This window comes from Podarcis gaigeae, assembly GCF_964106915.1.
Source record: "Podarcis gaigeae genome assembly, chromosome: 15".
Taxonomy (NCBI): Eukaryota; Metazoa; Chordata; class Lepidosauria; order Squamata; family Lacertidae; genus Podarcis; species Podarcis gaigeae.
In genome coordinates this window covers 24404972-24427601 of record NC_139692.1, presented here as the reverse complement: position 1 = coordinate 24427601, position 22630 = coordinate 24404972, and the positions used below count along the sequence as shown (strand labels likewise).

The following is a 22630-nucleotide window of genomic DNA, read 5'->3' as shown; positions in this document are numbered from 1 at the left end:
TAGTGGTGCGGGGGGCTTTCTGGCTGCGCCCCTGTGCCTCTGGTGGTGGCGTGGGCCGTGGGGGGGCAGCACCGCTTCACGCAGCCTCCCCCTTCCCCCCATCAGGCCTGGTGGCCCCGGGGTGTGGTGGGTGGCATTGGACAGGCTTTTTTCATTAATATGTGCAGCTTTATGCATACTTTTGCCCAATCCATACCTTTTTGTACAATTGCTTGACTTTAAAAGTGCACTGTGAAATCAGGAAAAGTGCAAATTTCATAGGATGCCTTGTTCATGCATTGTTCTGAAAAGTGTGAATTAGGTAGGTTCACCTATCAAAGCAAACTGAATTGAATTTCTTCCCCCATCCTGACTTGGGGCAACAAACAGAAATTTCGTTCTTAAAACAAACAGGGGCAGCTTGTGTGTTTTTTAAAAAGAAAACTAAAAATTATAAACTGATGTGTGAATGTGAATAAATGAACATAAGAAGAACCTGTTAGGTCAGGCGAATGGCCCACCTTAGTCCAGCATCCTGGTCTTACAGTGGGCAGCCAGATACCCATGGGAAACTTGCAAGGAAGACCCAATCACAAGAGGAATACCCCATCCTGCAGTTCAGCAGCATTACTGCATGGAAGAAAATTCTCTTTGGAGATTCAATACAGAGGCTCAGACCAGATTCCCAATTAGTCAGACTCTTATATTCAGTCATGTATTACAGGACAGAGTCCAAAAGAGTCTGTGAGAGCATTCCATTCGCACAAGTCCTCTTTGAGAAATATACATAATCTTGGCTATTTGTTCAACCACATTTTGCCACCCCAACACTTCACCCAACTATAGTTCTTAAAAACACTTATTCAACCTATGGTATTGTTATTGTTTTTTGCTGTATGTGCAGAGCCCTCCTTGCATCTTATCTGGGATTGTTTTCCACTCCAGTAGAAAGTTAGGTTCCTTCAAAACTGATTACTGTCAGTTTTGTGGCCAGGCTGCACACTTGCATAGCGGCAATGGCCTTCCTGGTCATGGGTTTTGCAGAATTTCTACCTCAGCTGCCTCTAACTGTGGAGGCAAAGCATAGCCATACAGTGGTACCTCAGGTTACAGATGCTTCAGGTTACATAAGCTTCAGGTTACAGACTCCGCTCACCCAGAAATAGTACCTTGGGTTAAGAACTTTGCTTCAGGATGAGAACAGAAATCGTGCTCCGACGGCGTGGCAGCAGCAGGAGGCCCCATTAGCTAAAATGGTGCTTCAGGTTAAGAACAGTTTCAGGTTAAGAACAGACCTCCGGAACGAATTAAGTACTTAACCCGAGGTACCACTGTATACCTATTTCAAAATATAAACAGTAATAAACCATAAAAATAAAATTTTACCAGATTCTAATTTTGTTGTACGTATTCCCAAAATTAATGTACTTAATCTGAGGTACCACTGTAATGCCTAGTAGCCATAGATAGCCTTCTCCTCTATGAGTGAGGAGGGGAAATAAGAAAATGAGAGTACTCCCAGTTAACAGATCTTCCCATCCCTAGTCTCAACACAAGAGACAGCCTTTTTAAAAGAGGCACTTTCTCAAGCTCTTGTGTGCATTTCTCCCCCTGTTCTTGTAGCATCCAGTTCTATGAAGCTCTTGGCTCCCAGGGATCTGGAGAAGAACCTGATGCAGGAGAGGGAACTTTCCCAGGATTAGGTAAGACTTTGTTTTGGAAGATTAGGCTCCATGTTCTCACAAACAGGCAGGTGAATGTTGCATATTCCCCCCTCCCACACAGACACCCAAATGCTGGCAAGCAATTTTGATCTCCAGTCCTGACATGGGAAATCCCTGACCCGAAACGACTTTGCCAAAGCAACCCCAAAACACTGAAGCAAGACATGTGCTGTAATTGAAGCTACAATCCAGCATGGGATGTTTTTGGAAAGTCACACCTCCCAGAGGGGAGAAAATGAATACTGTTCATTTGCACATGCAAGGGCCATTTTAAAGCTGAACATCAATTGCTTGGTAGCAATGGCACATACGCTCTGGTGGCTGGTTTCCTGGACTTTTTCAGAATTTGTGGGGTTATTTGATGTGGGTATGGATTAGCACTCCCCACTGGTTCCCTCTAAACTGGTTTCCCTCCAACCTGGAGCCCTCAAGTTGCTTTGTACTATAACACCCATCACCCCCAGACCAAATTAAACAATTGCTATGCATTATGGGAGTTGTAGTCCAAAACATTTGCAGGGCACAGGTTTGGCAAAGGTATATTGATCACGCTTGCCTGTTCTCCGGATAACTCACTATGGTGCAGTAACGTTTGTTTTAGTCAGATGAGAATGTAAGTCTGTGAGATCTCCAAGGTGGAAGCATTTACTGATGATAGTGCAGGTGGAGCTATGTCCAGCAGATGGCAGTGTTTACACTCTTTGGGGGTGGTTCCGCTACAAAAAAATCACTGAAAAAATCAAGGAAGGGCATTTCATTTCCCACTGTCACCCTGACAGTTAGTTTACTAAATTCTCTCAGTTAAGTTGTAGACCTAGGATGTTTGATGTGTACACCAGAAAATGAAAAGTGGAGGCAAATTTGTGCTTGCAAATACATGTGTCATGCACATGAACTCATTAGGGACCTAGAATTAGGCTTCCAAACAAGTCTGATGTATGAAAAGGCCACTGTGGATACCTTGGGAACTTTTGTAATTCACCTAAGAACTACAAATGCCCAAGTGGTGCCCTCTGTGAATTTGCAGATCTCAGCTATTACAGCTTTAGCAAAAAATAATCATTAAAATTACGCATTGAAGGATTAGTGATAATGGCCATTGCTGCTTCTGAAATTTGTGTGCTCCTAGTTCACACAATACCACTCACACTGATAGACCATTCTTATGAGCACTGTGAGTGGCCAAGAGTAACTTCTGAACCTATAAAGTGGATTTAAATGAGCACACAAATATATATATATATATTGCACCCTGAATGGCTTGAATGTCATGCGCACATCATACCAGACTAATAAAAGCTGATAATTAACACTTTGGAAGTATCTAGGGCACCTCACTAGGGACGCTGTGAAAACTGTCAATATTTGCTTCCAATCTTGTGGTTTTCTGGGGACTGATTTCAGGTTTTGACCCACTTAGCCAAAGTTCTGCATGATCCTTCCCTGTATTCCTGAAGTTCAGGCTGTGAATGGCATTGCTTGTGTAAAATGACATCACCCAGGCACAAACGGGCAGCATCAAATGTTTAGCAGGGAAAACCTTAAAAGGAGGGGGTAAGCGAAAACCCTAAAACAGCTCTACGGGCTTGCTCAGAGGGCATGGGATGCTCACTGATGAGGAGGGGATGAGGTGAAAAACTGGGGGGGGGGGGGAGGCAAGAGAAATGGAATGCAATAGTTTGAATCCTGAGCATGGAGCACTTCACACTGCCACATTTTGTTGTAGTTCCCACTTCTATTCATTCTCATTCAATAATGTGTCACACACTCTCTTTCTTACATGTTGTTGTTGTTTAGTCGTGTCAGACTCTTCGTGACCCCATGGACCAGAGCACACCAGGCACTCCTGTCTTCCACTGCCTCCTGCAGTTTGGTCAAACTCATGCTGGTAGCTTTGAGAACACTGTCCAGCCATCTCATCCTGTCATCCCCTTCTCCTTGTGCCCTCAATCTTTCCCAACATCAGGGTCTTTTCCAGGGAGTCTTCTCTTCTCATTAGGTGGCCAAAGTATTGGAACCTCAGCTTCATGATCTGTCCTTCCAGTGAGCACTCAGGGCTGATTTCCTTCAGAATAGATATGTTTGATCTTCTTGCAGTCCATGGGACTCTCAAGAGTCTCCTCCAGCACCATAATGCAAAAGCATCAATTCTTTGGCAATCAGCCTTCTTTATGGTCCAGCTCTCACTTCCATACATCACTACTGGGAAAACCATAGCTTTAACTATACGGACCTTTGTCGGTAAGGTGATGTCTCTGCTTTTTACAATGCTGTCTAGGTTTGTCATTGCTTTTCTCCCAAGAAGCAGGCATCTTTTAGTTTCATGGCTGCTGTCACCATCTGCAGTGATCATGGAGCCCAAGAAAGTAAAATTTCTCACTGCCTCCATTTCTTCCCCTTCTATTTGCCAGGAGGTGATGGGAACAGTGGCCATGATCTTCGTTTTTTTGATGTTGAGCTTCAGACCATATTTTGCGCTCTCCTCTTTCACCCTCATTAATAGCGTTCCCCAACTTGGTGCCTTTCAGATGGTTTTGTACATGCAAAACCATATAGGCCAATGCTTGCTCAGACTGATGGGAGTTGTAGTCAAGCAACATCTGGAGGACACCAGTTTGGGAAAGGATGTCTGACCACATTTGTGTGCAGCCCCCAACTTCTAGGGTAGATCTTCAAGGGATTCAAAAAGGTCTTCACCTGGGGCTGGAATGGTAGAAGATTCAGCATCAGGTGAGACAGGCTGGCACGATCATTTCCCAAGGTCAAGATAAGGTGATCAGTGGCTGCTCTACTTCCACTGCCAGAGGCAGGAGGCCTCTAAATACCACTGGCTGGGACCCACAAGTGGGAAGGTGGTGGTTGCACCCAGGTCCTACTTCTGGTCTTCCCATACGCATCTCGGACCTGGGTAGGAGCTGTAAGAACAGGAAGCTGGACTTGATGGGCCTTTGTACAGATCCAGAGTTTTCCCTATGTTCTTATCAGGCTGGTTTTTCATGCAGTCTGCCCAGTTGTTGTTGTTTCACCACAGAAATCCTGTGCAGTAGTTTAGACTGAGAGAGAAGGGGGGGGGGGAGAGAGAGATTGTTCCAGTATATCCAGCAAGCTATGTGGCTGAGCATGGATTTGAACCTGGATTCTTCTGTCCCAACCATTCATCCCATTGCCATTTTTGAAGACAAGATAAGAAGGGAGAGTTACCAGAAGAGCCTCTCCATTTCTGAGCTTCTTTTTCTCCCTTCCCACCACCAAGAAATAAATCAATATAAGGACCGCAAAGCTTTTTTTCCTTTATACCTAAGGTCTTAGTCAATTAAATGGATAAGCTGCCTTTGTTTCAGGCGACCAGTTTGCAACAAAAGACCTGGAAGATTTCAGCGTCCGCACTTTATATGACAAGCTGGAGGACCAGAACCTTCACTTGGCATCGCAGCTAGCAAAACACCGGGCAGATGTCCTGGCCTTCTACCGAGGCATCAGCCAGAAGATCCAGAGTCTTTTGGTCAGTGTTGTGAGGAGGGAAGCATATGTGTAGAAATATATTTGCTCATTTGCTTTTGACCCCACTTTATTTCCAACGAACTGGAGCACTGCACTCACCTGAATGGGTTACTAATAGGTATAATGCACCTGCCCATCTATGGACCAGATTAGCTAGATCATGACTCTTGACCAATCACATGGTGGTGGCCATTCTAGATGTAGGTACCAAAACTCCACTGGGGCAGAATATAGCAATAAATTTCACACTTCTGGGCAACAAAGAGGTGTTGCCCCTGAGTCTGTCCGCTCAGGCAAGGTCCTTCAACATTGGCAGGTTTTAGATCCCTGGCCCTCATTAAATGTTTCTGCCCTAGCATACATTAATGCACACCTACGAGCACCATTGATGTGGCTAAATTACAATAAGCTTGAAGCTGAAAGGAGGCGCCCCCCTGATGGCTGCTGGGGAATTAGGGGACTGTCAGGCCTGGGGTCTGGCTTGAAACAGGCCACCATGAAATCTGGGCCCTGGCATGTGGCAATGGGCTTGTGGGCCAGGAACAGGCGGCATAGTCATGAATGGGCTGGCAGAGGAAAACAGCAGACTGGATTACTGAGGTGAGGCAGGGTAGGTCTGGTGTGAGGCTTGGTGAGACATACCAAGGGAAAGTCTTGGTTAAGGAGATGGGTGATTCAGATTTCCAGAGCAGCTCACTAGGAAATGTTTGTAGCAGGGCTGGCGAACCTTTTTCAATCCAAAGGTAGCAGTCTCTTCCGGGCCACTTTCTGGGGGCCACATGCAGTGGCTGGCAGAACCAGAGATAAAGTGGGTGGAGCAACAAATGAAGCAGGGCCCCTGAGGGGTGTGGCCTATGGAGAGAGGGTGTGGCTGGCTGGGAAGGGGTGTGGTGTGGGGAGAGTGCCGAGGGCCAGATAGAGAGGAGTGGAGGGCCACATTTGACATGCACCCCTGGCAAAAAAAGAGACTGAAGTTCCTTATCCCTGGTTTACAGGGCCCAGTGCCATTCTCTCTGCCTCAGACCCTGGAAAGCCTCTGCCACTCAAAAGTTTGATGGGCAATAGTCTGACCTTTCCATAAGGCAGCTTCCTATTTTCCTAAGCAATGTAATGTTCCCCAATGAAGGCAAAAGCAATTTGATGAGGTCATAAAATCTGAGACATCAGTAAAGCATTAAGGCTGTTGATCTCTGTTTGTAGGATCTGGTACAGACAGTGGACATGGATGCATTGAAGGGCATGGAACGGTCCACAGTCACCAGGGATAGAGCCCAGGTCACCTTCAGTTCTGCCAAGGAGACCCAAGAAAGTGAGAGCTCCTCCATCAAGCTTTCTGGAGTCTTGCAAGCAATGGGCTACTCAGGTGAGAGAGCTGGGAAAACAGGGAAAACAGAACACTTCCCTGCCATTTTTTTAAAAAGGGATTTTCTACAAGTGCCAGGCACCCATTAAAATTGACCAAAATGTGAAAGCAAATAACAGTGTGTTTTTCATTTTTAAAATTCTCCTTTGCACCTTTTAATTGTCTCTTTTCTTATGGATATTTCACTGTGACACTTGTGGTGACCCATGGAGCTTGCTTCTTTGCTCCGAATGTAGCTGTGTTCATGAACAAATCTCCAAGAGGCATGAAAACAGCTGCTTACAGGCTGTTTAGGAAGCTGTATTAACTGATTAATGCCTTGCTGAATTCTTTTAGGTTCTGAGTGGCAGGAGGCAACAGAGTTAATGAAAGTCCTGGGGATTTTGCTGCGAAAAATCCATTTTGGGAAGGTGACGGCGAAGCCAGAAGGGGCACAGGGGCACAATGGGGCTAGTGGATCTGGCCTGGCTATCCGAGAGCAAGCTGGAACTCAGCAAAGATGCCCGGTAAGAATGAAGGTCTCCCTTTGGCACCCTCTCTCTCTCTCTCTCTCTCTCTCTCTCTCTCTCTCTCTCTGTCTGTCTCTGTCTTTCATTCCTGTGATATTTGAACATTATTTCCTGTGTAGGGTACTAGCTCCCTGACACAGCGTGTGCTCTCCGGTGGGAAACGGGCCTCCCTTAGCTCTCGTGCCTGTGAAGACCAAGGTAAGGATGTGTGCAGCCTTTTTACCTGGTTACAGAACAGGGAAGGAGAACCCTTTGGGATAATGTGTTTGGGGCCTGAAACAAAAGTTGATAGAGCCAGTCCACATCCTTTCTCTAATCCACATACCCAATCCACTGAAATATCCATCCATTCACAGGTACACATGATGACCCCAGTGCACGCATGCAATTTGCATGGCTGGGTAGGACTCTCATTTACTCCTCTGAAAGGTGATTTTTTCCCCTCCCAGTGAAAATTGCAGACACAAAGGACTCTTGTAAACATCAGCACTGAAGCTGGTGTCCTAAACATCCATACCCTTTCCCTAGCGAAGCTCCTCCAGAGATGCTGTTGGCTTCTGAGAACAAAACAATTGCATGTGTTAACAGCAGGAAGGGGCAATTTATATCAGATTAAAGGAGGAAATGGTTAGCAATCTTTCTGAAAACACCACTTTTCAAAACGTGCGGAATCTTGAGAGCAGCCGCTTAGTTTAAAATAATACACACAAAACCACAGGAAATCCTAATTGCCCGTCTAGTTTCTCCCTGTCTGCGGTTGTTGGGAGATGCAGTTCTCCTGAGCTGCCACTAGATGGAAACATAAGCCGCATGCGGTCTGCAAGCTTCAGAGCATCAGTTATGTATGTACAGGTCATTTTTTCAGGCCATGCAAGTGACCCTTGTGACAGTATGTTACATAACAGCCCCTCCCCGCTGCATGAATTTAGTAATCTGCATGAAGTCATCATCCTCATCCTTGTCTCTCTGAGTCTACAAGCAGCACCTTCAGCTGATAATATGCCTTGTCTGTATTTGTCAGGGTTGGACCTGCAGCCTCCCAAGAGCAGCATGCTTGCTTGCGTAAGTGAGCTGGAAGTAGAGGCCCTGATGGCGACGTCCCCCCTTGCCAAGACCCTGGGCGAGATCAAGCAGTTTTTGGAGACATCCCAGCAGCCCCCGCACTCGCCTCCTGCTCCAGGTGATAGAGCTGATTCCTGCATCTTCTGATACCCATCATCCCTGTGTTTCTTGGGATTGTCTCAGAGAGGAAGTGGGAATGATGCATAGAAACACATGCAAATCATCAAAGTAGTTTGGTGATTCCTTCGCTTTGCTTCGTTCCATCTTAGAATGATGAGGTTGCTCTTTAAATCTCCAGGGTTTAAAAAGGATGCAGGTGGCATTGTGGGTTAAACCCCAGAGCCTAGACTTGCCTATCAGGAGGTCGGTGGTTCGAATCCCCGCGACGGGGTGAGCTCCCGTTGCTCGGTCCCTGCTCCTGCCAACCTAGCAGTTCAAAAGCACGTCAAAATGCAAGTAGATAAATAGGTACCACTCTGGCGGGAAGGTAAACGGCATTTCCGTGCGCTGCTTTGGTTTGCCAGAAGCTGCTTAGTCCTGCTGGCCACATGACCTGGAAGCTGTACGCCGGCTCCCTCGGCCAGTAAAGTGAGATGAGCGCTGCAACCCCAGAGTCGGCCATGACTGGACCTAATGGTCAGGGGTCCCTTTACCTTTACCTATGGGGGCTTAAGCAGGAAACATGTGGGGGGATGGGAAGCAAATCTCATGTGCACTCTGGCGGCCGTTTATATTATATCTGACTGTCTCTGGCAGCCAACCCTTAAGATGCTATCTTATCTGGGACTTTTTGGTTTAAAGTGATTAAGAAGCGGATGTGATAGGAGCCATAAAATTATGCACGGCACAGAGATAGTGGATAGAGAAAAGCTTGTCTTCCTTTCTCATGATGCCCTAGCTTGTGGACATCCAGTGAAGCTGAACGCTGAAAGCTCCCAGGACAGATAAATGAACACGGCACTCTCTCCGATAGGAAGCAGTGATGGCCAGCAACTTTGGATGGCTTTAAAAGAAGATTACACAAATTCATGGAGGATAAGACTGTCAGTGGCTGCTAGCCATGATGGCAATGCTCTGCCTTCACTGTCAGAGATATATATGTTTCTAAATATACTATTTAAGAAAAACCTAACTCCTGAAACATCCCTATTCATTTTGCAAACATCCCTTTTCATCTCACAAACACAGGGATAAGGCTTTGTTTAGGGACTGAGGTGATTCAGGAATAAAGAACTTGCTTTCAGAATAGTGCTATTTTTAGACTTTAGGACCTTTGGCTCTCCAGATGTTGATGAATTACAACTCCCATCATCCCTAACCATTGGCCTTTCTTGCTAGGGCTGATGGGAGCTGTAGTTCAGCAACATCAGGAGGGCCAAAGGTTCCTCATGCATGATCCTAGACCCATGTTTCCCAAACCTGGGTGTCCAGCTGCTTTTAGACTACAATTCCCATCATCCCTGACCACAATGGTCTTGATACCTAGAAATGATGGGAGTTGTAGTCCAAAAACAGCTGGAGACCCAAGTTTGGGAAACACTGTATTTGACTATAGAATGACTTTCAGTGCCAACTTTCCATTATTCTGTCCCCTTTTTCCAGGAGAAAACATAGATAATGGCTGCCTTTCTTCAGGACCTTCTGTTGATGCTGTGGTTCCCACTGACCTCACCAGCCTCTCCCCTCGCCATTTTGTGGTTTACCGCTTTGCCTGCACTGTCACACGCCTTCTGGGAAGAGCCTTCTCCTTGCCAGCGCTGGTTCTCCTCTTGGCTCAAGCAGTCCCCAAGCAAGGCCCTACGGAGGTTCAGTTTGCCAGAGATTCCTACTATGATGCCACCAACAGGTTCCTGTATATACTTTCATCACACCTGGAGAGTGCTGGGGGTTTTGTGACGGTGCTGCTGAATGCCATGGCACACATCAAAGCAGGTATAGTTAGGTGGAAGGAAGCTGTCAGACCATCCAACCCAGCACTGTCAACTCTGACTGACAGAGGCATTCAAAAGTGCCAGACATGTTCTTTTATATATATATACTTGCCACCCAGAATTTAGCAATGCAATGAAAATGACAGCCCTGTGCCAACATTCATGCTCTGAAACATCTAGTTCAGGGGTCAGCAAACTTTTTCAGCACTGTCCCTCAGACCTTGTGGGGCGCCAGACTATATTTTGGAAAAAAATAATGAATGAACTCCTATGCCCCACAAATAACCCAGAGATGCATTTTAAATAAAAGTGCACATTCTGCTCCTGCAAAAACACTAGGTAGGCCCCACAAATAACCCATGTAAAAACATACTGATTCCCGGACCGTCCGCGGGCCCGATTAAGAAGGCGATTGGGCCGGATCTGGCCCCCAGGCCTTAGTTTGCCTACCCATGATCTATTTCAGTTTACTGCTTGTCCTCTTGAACTGATCTTTGACCGTAATAATGATGATGATGATGATGATGATGATGATGATGATTGTTGCATGTCCTAATGTCATTCTGATGTGGATTTCTCTGCTCCCTCTACCCAATGATAAAAAATAGGAGTGAAAGAAATGAATGGTCTCCTTCAGGAGGTTGTGGACTCTCCTTCCTTAGAGGTTTATAAGCAGAGGTTGGATAGCCATCTGTCATGGATGCTTTAGTTGAGATTCCTGCATTGCAGGGGGTTGGACTAGATGACCCTCGGGGTCCTTTATGTCTCTATGATTCTATGTATTGCCAAGATGTTCATACATTATTCAAGGGGACGTGGAACTTGACATGGGGTTGTCATTTTTTCCAACAATCCCCAGAGTTTGTTTCTTTTCACATGGTCCCTTGTTCCCTCCATGATATCTACAGCTAAAGGATACCTGGTTTCCTTTAACTGTAGATATGTCATGGAGTGAACTAGGGATCTTCTGCATGCAAAAGCATGTACTTCATAGTACTGAAGGCTGATTTGAATGCCTGGAATATAATGATGAAATTCTGACAATTGCCATGTCAAATGCAAAGAAGGCTGCTACACCCTGTGATCTAATGATATCCTTTCCGCATAATTGGGTGCAGGGAATTTTTTTTTTTTTAATCCTGTTTGTGTAGCAGGTATTTGGCACAACACTTCCTTCATTGTGATAGTTTCTTCTGCTGTTTGGGTAATATTGTAAGCAAGGACAAAAAGACCTTTTGCAGATCTTTTTTGTCTCTTCACTTCCTTCCTTAACCTTTCATTGCGCAGGATCATGGCAGAGGAAAGCAGAGAGACAGCAGCTCCAAGAACTAGATCTGCAGAGCATATTACAGGAGAGAGTCTGGCCTCTTCCTTGTTTGTGCCTTATGCTAACAATAGCACAATGGAGGTGTGGGTTCCTGGCTTATGAGATGCTCTGCTGAAGGTTTTGCCTATTTCTAAATCTGCATGTTGCACCACACAAGCCCTGCCTAATAATGCAGACAGGCTTCCAAAAGGGCGAGCTGAAGATGGGTTTAGCTTACTGAATCTTCAAAACAGTCTCATCGCTTGACTGCTATGAGTAATTGGACAAAATTGTGGTTCAAACTTTAGCTAGCTTAAAAAATTCGGTCTGGAGCTTGGCTCTCCTGAACTACATCTCATCTGGCCTGGATGGTTGCATGCAGAAAGGTGTAATATTGTGGCAAGGGACAGTGAACTGAACAAAACTCTGAATCTCCAGATGGGAGTGTCTAATGGAAAGGGGCTTCCATATTGGGTGAGGCTACATCTGGAGGATTCAAAGAATTCTGATGACACAGATCGGTCTTTTTATCTTTCTCCCAGGCTCTAAGGAAGCTATTCCTCCAAACGTTGGCTTTTGGAAAGAGCTCAACACAGCAGTGGCTGCCCTAGCTGATGCCTTTTTCCAGTGTTCTTGGGGAGCAGAAGAGACAGCAGGGAAGGTAATAAGTTTTCAGGTGTTCTGGCCAGATGTGCATGCTGTAGCACTACAGATGTGGCTCTAAATTGTAAATGACACTTTCTAAAATGGTTCTGGAGCATGAGCTGCAAATGATCTTGCCAAATTCAGAGAAGCACAAAATCGGAAGAATAGTTGAATTCATAAGCACATGAGGAGAACCTGCTGGATTGTGCGAATGACCTGTAGAGTCTAGGTCCAGTATATCTGAAGGAGCGTCTCCTCCCCCATTGTTCTGCCTGGACGCTGAGGTCCAGCTCCGAGGGCTTTCTGGTGGTTCCCTCACTGCAAGAGGCCAAGTTACAGGGAACTAGGCAGAGGGCCTTCTCGGTAACGCCCTCCCATCAGATGTCAAAGCGATAAACAACTACCTGACATTCAGAAGACATCTGAAGGCATCCCTGTTCAGGGAAGTTTTTAATATGTGACATTTTAGTGTATTTTTCATCTCTGTTGGAAGCCGCCCAGAGTGGCTGGGGAAACCCAGCCAGATGGGCGGGGCACAAATAATAAATTATTATTATTATTATTATTATTATTATTATTATTATTATTATTTATCATCCTGTTCTCACAGTGGCTAACTCTATGCCTGTGGGAAACCCTCAAGCAGGGCCTAAGCACAAGAGCCCTCAACTGGTAGGCAGAAGGATTACTGCCTTTGACTGTGGAGGTGCAGTATGGCCATCATGCCTAATAGCCATTGTCCTGCATAGATTTGCCCAATCCTCTTTTAAAACCATTCATGTGGGTGGCCTTCACTGTCCCATATAGGAGTGAGTTCCATTGTTGAACTAAGCGCTGCACAAAGAGGTAGTTTCTTTTCTCTATCCCCAAATTCCTATCCATTACAGTGGTACCTCTGGTTATGTACTTAATTCGTTCTGGAGGTCCGTTCTTAACCTGAAACTGTTCTTAACCTGAAGCACCACTTTAGCTAATGGGGCCTCCCACTGCCGCTGTGCCGCCGGAGCACAATTTCTGTTCTCATCCTGAAGCAAAGTTCTTAACCCGAGGTAATATTTCTGGGTTAGCAGGGTCTGTAACCTGAAGCGTATGTAACCCGAGGTACCACTGTACATGATATAGGACATGGGTAGGCAAACTAAGGCCCATGGGCCGGATCCAGCCCAATTGCCTTCTAAATCCGGCCCACAGATGGTCTGGGAATCAGTGTGTTTTTACATGAGTAGAATGTGTGCTTTTATTTAAAATGCACCTCTGGGTTATTTGTGGGGCATAGGAATTTGTTCATTTCCCCAAAAAAATATAGTCCGGCCCCCCACAAGGTCTGAGGGACAGTGGACCAGCCCCCTGCTGAAAAGGTTTGCTGACCCATGAATAGAAGTTTTAGAATCAGACCAATTGATCCAGTGTGGTGTAATGGTTACAGTATATTGCTGGACTAAGACTTGGGAGACCAAAGTTCAAATCTCCAAGATCACACTGGGTGATCTTGAACATGTCGCCATCTCTCAGCCTAACCTACCTCCCAGGGTTGTTTAGAGGATGAAATTGAGAAAGAGAATATTGTACCCGTCACCTTGCTCTCCTTGGATGAAAAGTGGGATATAATGTAACAACAACAACAACAACAACAACAACAACACATAATAATTCAGATCAGGATTCACAGAAATCTAATTTCTCAGGCATCCCTACCTATTACTACAATCAGAAATAAAAGTTAGAATTATTAAATTACAGAAAAAGGCTGTAGAATGTGAGCTTTTAACTTCTGTGTATGCTTTCTGTTCTTTTGTTTTCAACCCCCAGCTTTTGCGTTGTGAAAAGAAAAACCCAAAGGCCTGAATTTCAAAGCAGCTGGATGCAAATAAAAAAATAATAATAATAATCCCACGATGTCAGCAAAATCTTGGGCGCTCGATATTTCTGATGAATAGATCCTTTGATTAGGACCACTAAAAGTTCTGCCTTCTGTGCTGATTCTTTCAGAATCCGATGAAAAATTGCTCGCCTGTTTGTTTAGCTGCTCGGTCGATTTTTGAAGAACTGCTGAGTCTCCGAATGTTGCCTGACTCTCGTTTCCTTGAGCAACGCCCACGGGAAAGGTAGCTGATGTTGGTTTCACTAGATAAGTAATCCAAGATTGTGACAGACAAATAATTGTACTCGTGTCATATTGCTGTGTTGCGATATTAGTGCATATATTCCAATAACAAGGTCATTTTTCAGTTGCACAATTGATTATTTAGCTTACATAATGTTCTAATTCCTTCTTCCCTATCTCACTGAAATAGAGGAAGCTAGCCCTTTGTAATGAATTTTGTCTGTGTATTTAATTTCGGTACATATCTATTATCTGAAAATGGTCCTGTTTTTCATTTACATCACTGATAACAATTACTGAGCCTAGAGATAATTCTGAGAACAGTCACTGAGCTCAGATAATTCTATTGACATCTCCTTCAAGGAAGGGTTTGTGTGGAGTAAACTACTAATAGTGGGAGCCCCATTGCTTGATAACTGGGCTACTGACAAGGAACAGAAGACTCTTGGAAAAAGGAGGCATCTATCAATGTCCATTAGTTGACTCCATGCTTGTAGATTTGTGTTCGAAAGAAACCTTACCACCACTATAGTTTTCTATGTGCCAGGCAGAGTCAGTGAATAAGGGTATCAGCTGCATATACACCATGCACCTTCTCTGCCTCCCCCAGAAAGAATCCTGGATAAACTGTTCCCAGGATTCTTTTGGGAGTGGAAAACACACTTTAAATGTATGGTGTATGTGTGCAGCCATCTTCTCCTTTCCTAGTTGTACAAATATTGGCTAGAGGGATCCAAGTGGTAAGCTGACAGGATCAGGCTTGGGTCAGATCCTGGCAGGCATAGGCAGCAAGTGCATTGGAGGGCCAGACAAAGAGTCTCAAATTGCAAAGGCAAGAGTTTATAATTTATTTTACTTTGGAAACAGTGTTTGCTGTGGTGCAGTAAGAAGACTGGGGCAAGGCATTTCGGCACCTGTGGCAAACCACAAAATGGTACACACACACCCCACTAGGGAAGAAGGGGTGAATGAAGATATACATCAAGAAGATATACATCAAGAACAGGCGTGGGGGGGGGGGGATAAAGATCTACACTGGGAAAATAGGGGAATCAAATCAACTTCACCTGGTGGTTGAAGCGGGAAACAAAGGCTGTCACAGGGCTCTCTCTGAATCATGCTGGATAGGTGCAGATCCTAGGAGACCCGAAAGGGCAGCCCCTGCCCATTTCCTCCCTAGGGATAGGAGGAGATCAGTACTGTGTCTAATTCAACAAGAGGCTGCTGTAGAGGCAGCATTGGAGGTGCTACTGAAGAGAAGCCAGATCTTACTTCTGGCAACATCAGCAGGCAATGCTCTGCTGCCCCTCTGGATCCTGCCACTCATCATGGTCTCATCACATATTGCCTCATGGGTGGGCCAGCCCCATGCTATAAGGACCCAGGACCAGCCTGCCAGCAGCCCTGTCCTGCATTTTTTGAAGCAGCTTCTGGGAGTACAGAATTGCAATAGGCAACATCTGAGGATTGTCTGTGTAAATAAATAAGTATGATGCCAGAGGCACATACCATACGCAACATAAGCTTGCTCAGAAGAATCACTTAGATAACTGGAGCTATGTAGGACGATATCCCTGCAGTAAAATGCCTTTCAAAAACCATTCTTTCATTTATCTACAGGATCTCATCTTCCCTTACAAGCAATGAATCAGACTCTGCCCTTGGGTAATATCCTGATACCAAATACAGGCAATCAACCCAGCAGTGCAGTTGTGCAACATCCATTCTTTTCCACGGGGATATCTCATAGTTCTCAGAAATTATTCTCAGTCTTCAATTATGCATCAATTATGTCCTCAGTAGACAGAGGATTAAGAGACGATGTTGTGGCTGAAAGAGTTTCTAAGAAAACATGCTCTTACTTTTTTTGCTGGCCCAATGGTGTAAATTGAAAGCACTCCACATTGGCCGATCTTGTTATGACCTCATTGCTCTGTGCAGCCTGCACCTGCCGACCTGTCTTGCTTCCATCACAATACATACAACAAGTCAGCTGTATGCAAATTAGTGTTAGAATTTTCATGCTTGGCAGTTGAAGGTATAACTGGCCTCCAGTTCTGGTCCTGCTTAGCTTGGAGCAGCTGGATGCTGACTGAGCTCCATCAAAACTAAACTGGGGACAGGTTTTTTTTCTTCCTCATCCTTCTGTGGGTTGGTCAGATTGGAGGCATGTAGCATTTTTCCTATTCTTTAGAAGGCAGAAGCAGTCAGAAATAGCCATGCAGTGGGAAAATGTGGACAAGGTAGGGGGAAGGTGATGTCTAACAAAACCTCCATGGGTAAAGGAATCTCCTTAGGGTGTTCTAGGCCCAACACACATCATAAGAACATAAGGGCTCTGCTGGATCAGGCCAGTGGCCCATCTAGTCCAGCATGCTGTTCTCACAGTGGCCAACCAGATGCCTGTGGGAAAGCTGCAGGCAGGACTTGAGCCCAAGAGCCCTCTCCCTTCCTGCAGTCTTCAGCAACTGGTATTAAGATGCATTAATGTATCCAACCATCATGGCTAGTAGCCATGGATGGTCTTCTCCATGAATTTGTCCAGGCCTGTTTTGCTGGTGGCCATCACTGCCTCTTATGGGAGCGACTTCCATAGTTTAACTATGGACTGTGTGAAAAAGTGCTTTTTTTAAAAAAATGTCCTGAATCTTCAAACATTCAGCTTCAGCTGAAGGTCCACTGGCTCCAGTGAGACAGCGTCCTCCATTGCCTCAGTGATTGATTTAGGCCACCAGGATGTCTGCAATGGCTCAATAACCTTCTGAAGCAAAGCAGCCATTTCAGGCAAGCTAGATTCTCTGGAACCAGATTGTTCACTTTCTAAACAGGCCCATCCTGCACATAGCTCTGATGTAGTAGCAAGTGTAGAATCTCTCCATTTTTGAATGAGTTAGTAGCAGTTGCACTCCACCCCTAACTCAATTTGGTCTGGGAGTACAGCACTGGTTTAATATAACCCTCTTCGTCATGTGGTTCTTTCCTCTGATAAAGGGATGAGCCACAATAGATGATATTGGGAACCTAATGGATGCCTTGCTCCAGGAGGGCTCTCTAACCATGTCAATTCTTTTCTCTCCTCTTTCCATCATTTCAAAGCATGGACAGAGAGCTTCATGCTAGCCCTCTGGATGCAGGCAGGTGCAACACACAGAAAATCCTACTTTCCTTTTTCCCCCTCTCTTCCTGTGTGTCTCAGATTGCAAGATTACAGAAGTTTCCTGCTGCAAGCAGAGCTTCAAAATATAATGGAAACTTCAGGGCAACTTGAAGAAAGAGCACGCAGCAGTGAGAGGAAGACTTGGGCAGGAGATTCCTCTGACCTTCAGGTAGCTCACTTGACCTTAAATCAACTTGGCTCAACCTCCTGTAACTTAGAATAATAGAATTGTAGGGTTGGAAGGGATCATCTAGTTCAGCCCCTTGCAAGACTTGTTTATGTCTGCTGTGTCAATATCATTATTCTACAGTGGAAAGGAGTATGAGTTGTCCCATTGCACCTCCTACTTGCTCTAGTAGGTGGGGCCATGTAAATCAGGCTTCTCCACCATCCACCAGTGGAAGAAGACCCTTCCAATTCTAGAAGAGTCTGTCTTGCTCTGATATGCAGACCCTTTTTATGGAAATGTGTTGTTTTCTGGTGGCTGCCTTTTCATACTCCCCTTATGCAGATAGGGTGGGAAGGGGTTATTTATATGAGGACTGGCACTTGGCCATTCTGAGCAAAACAATAATGGGCTTGCCAAAAGGTAAAAGGATGGGCAAAATGACCCCTGGTTCTAGATGAGCTGTTATTCCAAGACTGGAAGGCTCTGGACCCCAGACTACCTATTAAGGGAGATACATGGGTGACACTGGTCCATGTCTCTGTTGTGTACCTGTGAAAGCTGTGGAGAACCTCCTTTCTGCAGGCCTAATAAAGCCTAGCAGTGGTTCTGGTTTGCTGTCTTCCCCAAGCCATGCCTACCCAGACTATACCGATCTCATCAGGTGGAGGGCAGGCAAAGGCTCCTTGTGGAAGTGGGTTTTGCAGGAGCCTCCCATCAGCCGACCAGAGTACCCATGGAACCTCTTTTTGCCTGCATGGTTTGATTTCAGATCATTCAGGCAAAGGAAAATGCTTCACCTGACATAATGTATGAAATAGGTTGTTGACTCATGGGCAGATCTGACCACTGAATGGAAACAGCCCATGGTGTTTGGGGGGGGGGGTTCAAGATCCAGCCTGCTGGTCAGATCCAGTTCCCCACCCTGCTATATAATATGATACAATACCCTTCATGTTTCATAGACTGTCACTCACTGAGGACAGGATAAGGCTATTGCAATGACACAGCATTGTGGTTTAACAAACAACATCAACATGTTATCAAAGAGACATGATGCGGGGAGAGAAGCATAGGTCAGTCCCATCCATGGATCTACCAATGATGTGCAATTTGGGCATCTGTGTGGCATGCCCAAGTGCATTAGAGGGTAGGGCTCTTGTGTCCTTTTCAGAAGGGCTACTCTTGCCTTTTTAGCAGTAAGAAATGACCTTCTGCAAATGATGAAATTCTCTCTTCTACAAAACTGTTCCAAAAGCAGCTGTGTCCTCGCTTGCATTTGGCCTCCTTCTTCTTAATGGTTTCCATTTTCTAGGTGAAGATTGAAGAGCTGGAGGAGATGCTGGATGGCTTGAATGAGGACTTCTTCCAGCTGACATTGCAGGCCTTAACAATCCAAGAAGAAGAGGAACATCTGGACCGCGAACTCAGAGCACAAGAGGAGTCACCCTCATTTGCAGTATGTGCATACCACAATTTAATTGCAGGGGGCAGTGATGCAAATGACTATTATTTTAAATGCAGATGAATATGCCTTGATAGTGCTCCTTGTATGCAAAGTGCTCAACAACCCAACATCTACACAATAGCCCCATAAGGCTGGGCATTGTGTTTAAGACTAGGAATGAACTAGGGAATAGTAATTTCTCATCCCTCTTTCAAACTCACTTCACACACATCATATGGCAAGTGTGCTTGCTGCATGGATCCCTATGTCTACAGTGCTAAAAATGGCAATGCAAAGGAACATTTATTGAAACACTCTGGGGCATGTGGTGGACAAAAACCAGGAAATTGTCAGTTAGTGCCCAAAAGAGTGAGGCTGGGCAGACAGATCTCACTCATTCTATGATGAAGTCCCTCACTCAACATCTACTAGATAATCTGTTTACATCAGCCTTCCCACCAGATGTTCCACTGCAGATGTTTTGGACTACCACTGCCATCAGCCTCCAGCCAGCATATCCAAAACATCTGGAGGGCATCCAGTTGGTTGAAGGTTGGCTTGCCTTCATTGAACACTCTTCAGTCACAAACTTGAAGCAAGTGCTTTGTAAGAGGAGGAGGAGCATGAGGTGAGACAGGTATTGAGGATGGTGAATCCGAGGAAGGCTGCTGGACCTGATGGCATTACGGGAAAGGTGTTGAAGGGCTGTGCGGATCAGCTGGCGAGGGTCTTTACTAAGATCTTCAACAAGTCCTTACACCAGTCTATTGTCCCACCCTGCCTGAAGTCGTCAACTATTGTTCCTCTGCCTAAAAAATCCACAATCAGTAGTCTGAACGACTACAGACCAGTTGCACTGACTCCAATCATCATGAAGTGTTTTGAGAAACTGGTGCGCCGTCACATTATTTCCTGTCTTCCATCAACTTTTGACAACTACCAGTTTGCATACAGGGCAAATAGATCCACGGAAGACGCTATCACTACCACTCTCCATGCTGCTCTGTTCCATCTGGAGCAGCCGGGGAGTTATGTGAGGCTGCTGTTTGTGGATTTTAGCTCTGCTTTTAACACTATCCTCCCCCATAGACTGGTGTCCAAGCTAGAGGCGATTGGACTCTCCAACTCCACCTGTCTCTGGGTTTTGGACTTTTTGTCAGAACGTTCTCAGAGGGTTAGAGTAGGGTCACATATGTCCACAGCCCTTAGCCTTAACACCGGCTCACCACAGGGTTGTGTGTTGAGTCCCCTGCTCTATACTCTCTATACGTATGATTGTACAGCCATTTATTCCAGCAACAAAATCATCAAGTTTGCTGATGACACTACGGTGGTGGGGCTCATTTCAGGAGGGGATGAGTCCGCCTATCGGGACGAGGTGGAGCGGCTTTGTGCTTGGTGTGGAGAGAACAATCTGGCTCTTAATACGACTAAGACCAAGGAATTGGTGGTGGATTACAGGAAAAAAAAGGCGGACATTCAGCCCTTGTATATCAACGGGGAACGGGTGGAGAGGGTGGCGGAATTCAGGTTTTTGGGAGTGACTATCGATCAGGGCATGACTTGGAGCGCAAATACCACTGCTCTGGTGAAGAAGGCCCAGCAGAGAATTTATTTCCTCAGACTTTTAAAGAAGAACAATCTGAGTGAGAGACTGCTGGTGTCCTTCTACCGAGGCTCCATAGAGAGCATTCTCACATACTGTATTTGTGCCTGGTTCTCCAGCTGTACAGCTAGGAAGAGGAAGGTGCTCCAGAAGGTCATAACCACAGCCCAAAGGATTATTGGTCATCCCCTCCCATCTTTGGAAGAACTGTACGGTTCCCGTTGTCTTAGGAAAGCAAATAATATCCTGCAGGATGCATCTCACCCGGGACACAGTCTGTTTGTACTACTGCCTTCTGGCAGGAGATACAGAAACATCAAGTCAAGGACAAATAGACTGAAAAATAGTTGTTTCTATCCAAGAGCTGTGGCCTTCTTAAATGCAGTAACTCGATAGTGTGACCTGGGAGTTTGATGGGTGTGGGTGTGGGTGTGGCTGGAATGTGGTTTGTTTGGTTGTTGTTGTTGTGTTGCTTTTGTTGTTTTTAAGGGATGGCATCCAATTTCGTTGCACTTGTGCAATGTTGCACTTGTGTAATGACAATAAAGAATCTATCTATCTATCTATCTATCTATCTATCTATCTATCTATCTAAGGCATCAGAACTGGAGGAAGGGGGCCACACAGTCTGGTTTGCTCTTCTTGAGTAGCACCAGAGTAATGAGAACCCAGATCTCCTGGTTTACAGCATCTTGCCTCAACCACTATTCCAGTAATTGCTTCAGGACAACTCAATGGCTTTCTTCTGCCTGTTTCCCACTTCCTCTCCTTCCTCCCCACCCATTGTACAGTCTGCAAGTTGTCTTCCTGAGGAGAAAGCACAGCACTTCTCGGAACATCTTGAATCTTGGGCTGCCAAGAGAGACCAAAGTGTGTTGCTGGGAATCAAGAGAAGTCTCATTGCGCAGAAAATCAAAGACATTGAATCGGAACTGGCTTATTGTCTGAAAATCCATCATGGTGGCCAGCTCAGCAGCTGAGGGGAGACTGGCCAAAACTCTGAACCAGCAGGGAGCATTTGGTCGACTGTGTTTATTTCTTGCTGGAGTGATCAACCCTTTACTTAAATACCTAAATCTCTTGGGACCTAAAGTATTGCAGTAGGAGTGAATCCAAGTAGCAAATTGGAGGCAACTGTTTTGGATACCCAATGGTTTTAGGACATGTGGATTACAATCTGGGGTCTTCTTATCATTTTTCTTTTTAAAATATTTGGGATCAGAGAGAAGGGGCTTTCAATGGCAGTGAGGGGATTTCTCAACTTTTGTTGTAACTTTCAAAAGTTCACCAGTTTGCCTGCTACTGCTCCTTCCTTTCCAGTTAGTATCTAGGAAGGAAATTTTAAGTGCTCAGTAGATGTGCATTACTGATGTGTTGTGAGCAATATCATGTGAGTATTGTGCAGTTGCAGAGTTATAATCCAATGTGCACATGATTTTCTTTGTCCTTGCCAGTTTCAAATGAAAATAGGCAATAACTTTTTCAAAGGAGAAGGGAAGCCAAAAACAGGGTTTGGTCATTGCAGGTGTCAAAAATGAACAGAAGGAAAGGTGGTTAGTTCTGGCTCAAGATGACTTTGCATGAAAGAGAAGGTATGTATGGAATGTGTACACACAGAGAGGAAGTTTGAAAAATGGCAGTTTTGTTTATAGTATCACAAAATGACAGTTCTGAATTAATCTGATACACACCCAAAGAGTGGGTGGACATCTGAAAGGTTGCAGAATCCATAACTGCTAATCTGATGGATGCAGTTGAAAAATACGTGCATTATGTTGTAAAGTCGAACAAAAATGTTAATTTCCATGGGAGATAAAAATGCAAATATAATAATGCCACATTTGAGAAATATTTGTTAGGTAGTTTATCTGAAAATCATCATGTAAATATTCAAAATGTGAGAGGAATCGGGATTGTGGTTGTGCCTCATGCTTCATGTTCCCAGTGGGAAAATAAATTCTGTTTGATCCTGTAACGAGTATCACAAATAGTCACTATGAGCATCTATAACAGCCGAACCACCTGACAAAGGAGACACTACTTGGAGAGCATTCAGATGTGGGGATTATTGTGTTACTTTGCCTGATTATAATGCTAGCACCTCAGATTCTATCCCAGGAATGACAGGAA

At 45.1% G+C, this 22630-nt stretch overlaps 1 protein-coding gene across 1 annotated transcript in view; it reads left to right on the top strand.

Moving 5' to 3' along the window:
- Positions 1-22476, top strand: part of LOC310832291 (uncharacterized protein) — a 129767-nt gene extending 107291 nt beyond the window's left edge. The window contains exons 77-88 of the mRNA XM_083713919.1: positions 1603-1682; positions 5045-5205; positions 6405-6567; positions 6904-7073; positions 7196-7274; positions 8098-8256; positions 9741-10070; positions 11918-12036; positions 14010-14125; positions 17321-17450; positions 18763-18906; positions 21292-22476. Of these exons, the coding sequence (XP_083570045.1) occupies positions 1603-1682; positions 5045-5205; positions 6405-6567; positions 6904-7073; positions 7196-7274; positions 8098-8256; positions 9741-10070; positions 11918-12036; positions 14010-14125; positions 17321-17450; positions 18763-18906; positions 21292-21480 (1840 nt within the window). The 3' untranslated portion in view covers positions 21481-22476. The remainder of the gene's footprint in view (positions 1-1602; positions 1683-5044; positions 5206-6404; positions 6568-6903; positions 7074-7195; positions 7275-8097; positions 8257-9740; positions 10071-11917; positions 12037-14009; positions 14126-17320; positions 17451-18762; positions 18907-21291) is intronic.
- The last annotated feature ends 154 nt before the right edge of the window (positions 22477-22630 follow it).